At 43.2% G+C, this 4,747-nt stretch overlaps 1 protein-coding gene across 1 annotated transcript; it reads left to right on the top strand.

Moving 5' to 3' along the window:
• Positions 1-852: 852 nt before the first annotated feature.
• On the top strand, positions 853-4,708 carry LOC103521522 (the record flags this gene model as incomplete). Its single annotated transcript, XM_008486633.3, has 5 exons — positions 853-982; positions 2,238-2,441; positions 4,063-4,340; positions 4,506-4,544; positions 4,622-4,708. Coding segments are annotated over exons 1-5 (696 nt in total), but the record flags the coding sequence as incomplete, so codon positions are not given.
• Between the last annotated feature and the right edge of the window lie 39 nt (positions 4,709-4,747).

Genomic DNA, 4,747 nt, shown 5'->3' on the forward strand with positions numbered 1-4,747 from the left:
GGACACAGAACTGACATCCTCCCCTCCTCCCCCCTCCCCTCACCTATGTCTACTGGTCCTGGACTTCCCCTATAGACCCAACAAATCACCTGCCACCGAAGAGCGAAGAAAGACAGGAAAGAGGAAAGCCAGCCGATCCAGGAACAAATGTTTCGCCATCAGGGAAAAATCCGCCCTGGGCGGGAATCGAACCCGCGGCCATGCTGTAACGACCGAGCTATCGGTGCTGGCGAAGAAGACTTGTTTGAGATATTAATTGGAAAATGGTCCAGTGGTAACGCGCTTGCTTGCCACTTGCCATGCAGAAGGTCCCGGGTTTGAATCCCTCCATCGACAAAAAATTGTACTCGTTTTTCGATTGCAAATGTTTTCAACGGGTTACTTTCTGGTGTTCTCGTGTTGACCCAGCACCTAAATGGGAATGGGAAGTATTGTGTCTCTTCTCGCTCATCTGATGAGAGGCATACTACGGGATGGGCATGCTACGACACAGACCACCTGCGTCTAATGTAGCAGTAAGTTGTTTCATTGCTGCGAAATAAAAACGGCGGGGAAAAACTCTCTTTTTTTAAATTAATCAGGGTGTTTATTTTGTAAAATGTACCCCCCATAATGTATCAAATATATAAGACCTTGGTTAGACTGCGGGGGAAAGGGGACTTTTCAGTCCTATCCCAGCAGGATAAACAAGGTATATTCTATTCTATGTGAGGGGGTGGGTAGCTTGTTAACGAATGAAGGGTAAAACCCCGTCACATGAAACCTTAAAGTGTGGTCCAGGTCCACAAAGTATGAGTTTTTTTTTTATCTTTTATTTCAAGTTACACACTAACGTTGTCTATTTTCCAGTGGGAAGACAAAGCCATCTATCATCATCCTCTGGTCAATGAACTCATGGATGATGATTTCCTGGTAACTTCTTCCTCTCCTACTGCAGTGGACTACATAGGTCCTCAACCTTCCACCTCCAACACCACTAATGGTGAGTTATAATGGGACTGCCCCTCCTATCCTGTCTTCCTTTTCTCTTCGATTTCGGAACGATAAGACCTTAGCTGTTACAGTTCCCTCTATCAAACCTCTTTTAAGCTTTTTTTTAACCTTTTTTCTACTGATTTTTCCCCGTCCGTGGCACAAGCATTGCTTTTACGGATGGGTATACCATTTATATGATTTTATACCTGCCTCGGTGGTGTAGTGGTCAAGGCGCTCGCCTGGTAAACAGGAGGGCGTGGGTTCAATCCCAGCCGAGGTATGGACAACCTCTTTTAAGCTTTTTTTTTTAAAAAAAAAAAAAAAACCTTTTTAAACTGATTTTTCCCCGTCTGATGCACAAGCATTGCTTTTACGGATGGGTATACCATTTATATGATTTTATACCTGCCTCGGTGGTGTAGTGTAGTGGTCAAAGCGCTCGCCTGGTAAACAGGAGGGCGTGGGTTCAATCCCAGCCGAGGTATGGAATTTTATCCTCAATGTAATTTGTTATTATTTATTATAACTCTCAAACGGTTTGTTGGATTCTGAAGAAATTTGCAAAAATGTCCAACACACATAAAGTAAAGGGAATTGGCTCATAGATCCTGAACCCAATAGATTCTATGGGGGAGCCTTTTTTTTGCCAGTAAAGGCCGCCCATTCCAACTTGTCGTTCGGATAAAAATCGTGTCGTATGTAGTGGGAAGTGGAACACTCTTATTTAAATTACATTGTCTACAGGACATTTGGAAAAAAAATCGGATGAAACTCACAATGGAGGAGTTGCAAGTGGGTAAAAATTATAAATAAATGGTCGATTCCTATGTAAAAAGTTGGGAAAAATCCAAATCTGAGGTCGTTATTATTATTATTTTTTATGTTCTGTTGATATGCTGTATTATTAATAGATGGAAACTTGAAACTTAAAATACTAAATTAAATTTTTACACTTTTTCGCCGAAAAATTTCGGGGGGGGGGGAAATGGCCTAATGGTCGAAAATTCCAACATTCGTAACAACGTCAAATTTGGACACTGCTTTCTATTCTACAGATGTGCCACACAGTGAGCTGAAGAAGGAACTGTGGTCTCTCCTATGTTCTGTTGATATGCTGTATTATTAATAAATGGAAACTTAAAATATTAAATTAAATTTTTACACTTTTTCGCCGAAAAATTTCGGGGGGGAAATGGCCTAATGGTCGAAAATTCCGACATTCGTAACAACGTCAAATTTGGACACTGCTTTCTATTCTACAGATGTGCCACACAGTGAGCTGAAGAAGGAACTGTGGTCTCTCCTGGAGAAGTCAGACCTATGCTCGATGAGTTTGAAGAAGTTACGTCTGGTCCTGGAGAGTAAACTGAATTGTGACCTATCGCAGCGAATGCTCGAGTTCGGAGAGATTGTATCGTCCTATCTGGAAGAGTTGGACAAGAAGAAAACAGCTAAGATACTCAAGGGTGAGTAACCAGACTTGCACACCGGAGTTCCTGGGTTTGATTCCCAGTTGAGTCGATCCCCCCCCCCCCCCCCCCCCCATCGCAGTAGTGGGGCGCCCTCCCCCTCGCGTGCAGAGAGAAGAAAGACAAAATAGGAGAAAGCTAGACGTTCCGAGAACGAACCTTATCCGTTTAGGATAAAGTCCGCCTCGGCCGGGAATCATTGACAAAAAAAACGACGGTTTTATTTCGTAGCAATGATTCAATTGCTACATTAGACTCCTGTGGTCTGTGTCGTAGGGTAGGATGCCCATCCGGTAGCATGCCTCTCATCAGATGGGCGAGAAGAGACACAATACTTCCCATTCAGGTGCTGGGTCAACACGAGAACACCAGAAAGTGACCCGTTAGAATATTTGCCATCGAAATAACATTCCTTTTTTTTCGTCAACTCCGGAATTCGAACACGGGACCTTCTGCATGGCGAGCACAGGCCTAACCACGCCCTCCTCTTGTTTCAGCACGACCTGGGATGAACACATGTTTGAATTAAGTCTCCCCAAGAACACCTGTGTGGGTCAGGTAGACGTCAAACTCACACTACACACCCCCTGCCCTCAAGTACCGCCTCTACAGGTTACCCTCCTGAGGCCGATGACGTCACGGGCTCCCTTCCAAGCATCCCATAGTGGTAGTTACACCAGCACGCCGGTAGATGCCGGGGTGAGCTTCTCATTGCCTAGCGAGGAGGGCGCTAAAGGTGAGAAGATAACGAACTATCCCTAGATATCAAAAAAATAGATGCTATTTTACTTCGGTTGTTTTTAAAAATGGATACTTACGGGATATAACCAACTCGTAAGTATCCATTTCTAAACAACTTGAGTAAAATAGAATTTACAAAGGATGTCAAAATTAAATAAATAAATTAATAGTGATAAAATAGATTCTGCCATACACCAGGGTGATGGTATCTAACCATGTTTAATTGGCTCGTCCTGAACCGCAGTCAACTATCTTGAGGACTTGTACTTGTTCTTTAAAAGCAGAGAGAACCCTTTGAAAACTGCCAGCTATCTAGGCTGGTTAGTTGTGCTACTCCCTGCTTTTAGTCCCACAGCTAGACACTAGTCTACTCTCTGTTTAACGTCCCCTAGCTGGAATTCAAATCTGGATCTTTTTGGGGGACAAGTGAGAGAGTCACCACTGCTGAATACTAATATATTCCTGTTCCTTGTTTCTAGCCAACCCTGTAACTTCTGACTTCTATTCCAACTCGGAAATACTGTGTGGTCCAGTCAACATTTCCAACTGTCTGGATCTGTCTGATCAGAGCTGTACGATAGCTTTCTCTTCACCCAAACTACTCAAGACAAAGAACCGTCAGCTTCTGGTCCATATTAAGGCTCTGAACTTTAGCTTCAATAAGAATGTGCATGGCCCACATAAGGTAAGATTATTTTACAAAGTTTTGCTGACAAACGAACCTCTTTTTTTTTTAAGTAGATATTTTCGCACTCTTTCCAACGATATAGATAACTCAGAAAGTCTATTTTTGGACTTAGTCCTCCGCTCTGCCTTTTTTTTTACCCATTCCATTATTATACTATGTAAACCTAACTAGTAATAACGTTCTGTGCAGATTTCGACATTGCCGAGTATTTCCCGGAGATCGAGATGAAGAATTCCCTCAACTCTCAGTCATACGATGAGTTTGATAGCTATCCCGGGTTCGATGCCCTGGATGTGGACTTTGCGTTTGAGCCGGCTATCAAGTCTCTGGAGGCCATTGGTGGAGATTTGGCGGTGCTGGAGAATGCTCTGGGCAAGGGTACAGGCGCGGTCCGTGAGAAGGGAGACGCAGTGCAGAGTGCTACTGGGAGTGCTGGAGTGAGCAAGTCCGTGCCTGGTCTTGTACAGGTAAGATATGGACATTTATAGTTGCATTTTTTTCCAAGAGGTTTGATAGAGGGAGCTATAACTGTATTGTATCTGTCAGCAAATGGTTTCTTCAAATAAAATTATTGATGTGTTTATGGGTACCAAATCCTCTAATGTAACTACATCTCATTTCTATTTCCACAGAGTAAAAGCAAAGACAAGGACTCTAACACAGGAGGTTCCGCGAGTTCCGGCAATAGCTCTGTGTTTATGGGCACCAAATCCTCTAATGTAACTACATCTCATTTCTATTTCCACAGAGTAAAAGCAAAGACAAGGACTCTAACACAGGAGGTTCCGCGAGTTCAGGCAATAGCTCTGTGTTTATGGGTACCAAATCCTCTAATGTAACTACATCTCATTTCTATTTCCACAGAGTAAAAGCA

Source organism: Diaphorina citri, unplaced genomic scaffold (genome assembly GCF_000475195.1).
Source record: "Diaphorina citri unplaced genomic scaffold, Diaci psyllid genome assembly version 1.1 scaffold5378, whole genome shotgun sequence".
Taxonomy (NCBI): Eukaryota; Metazoa; Arthropoda; class Insecta; order Hemiptera; family Psyllidae; genus Diaphorina; species Diaphorina citri.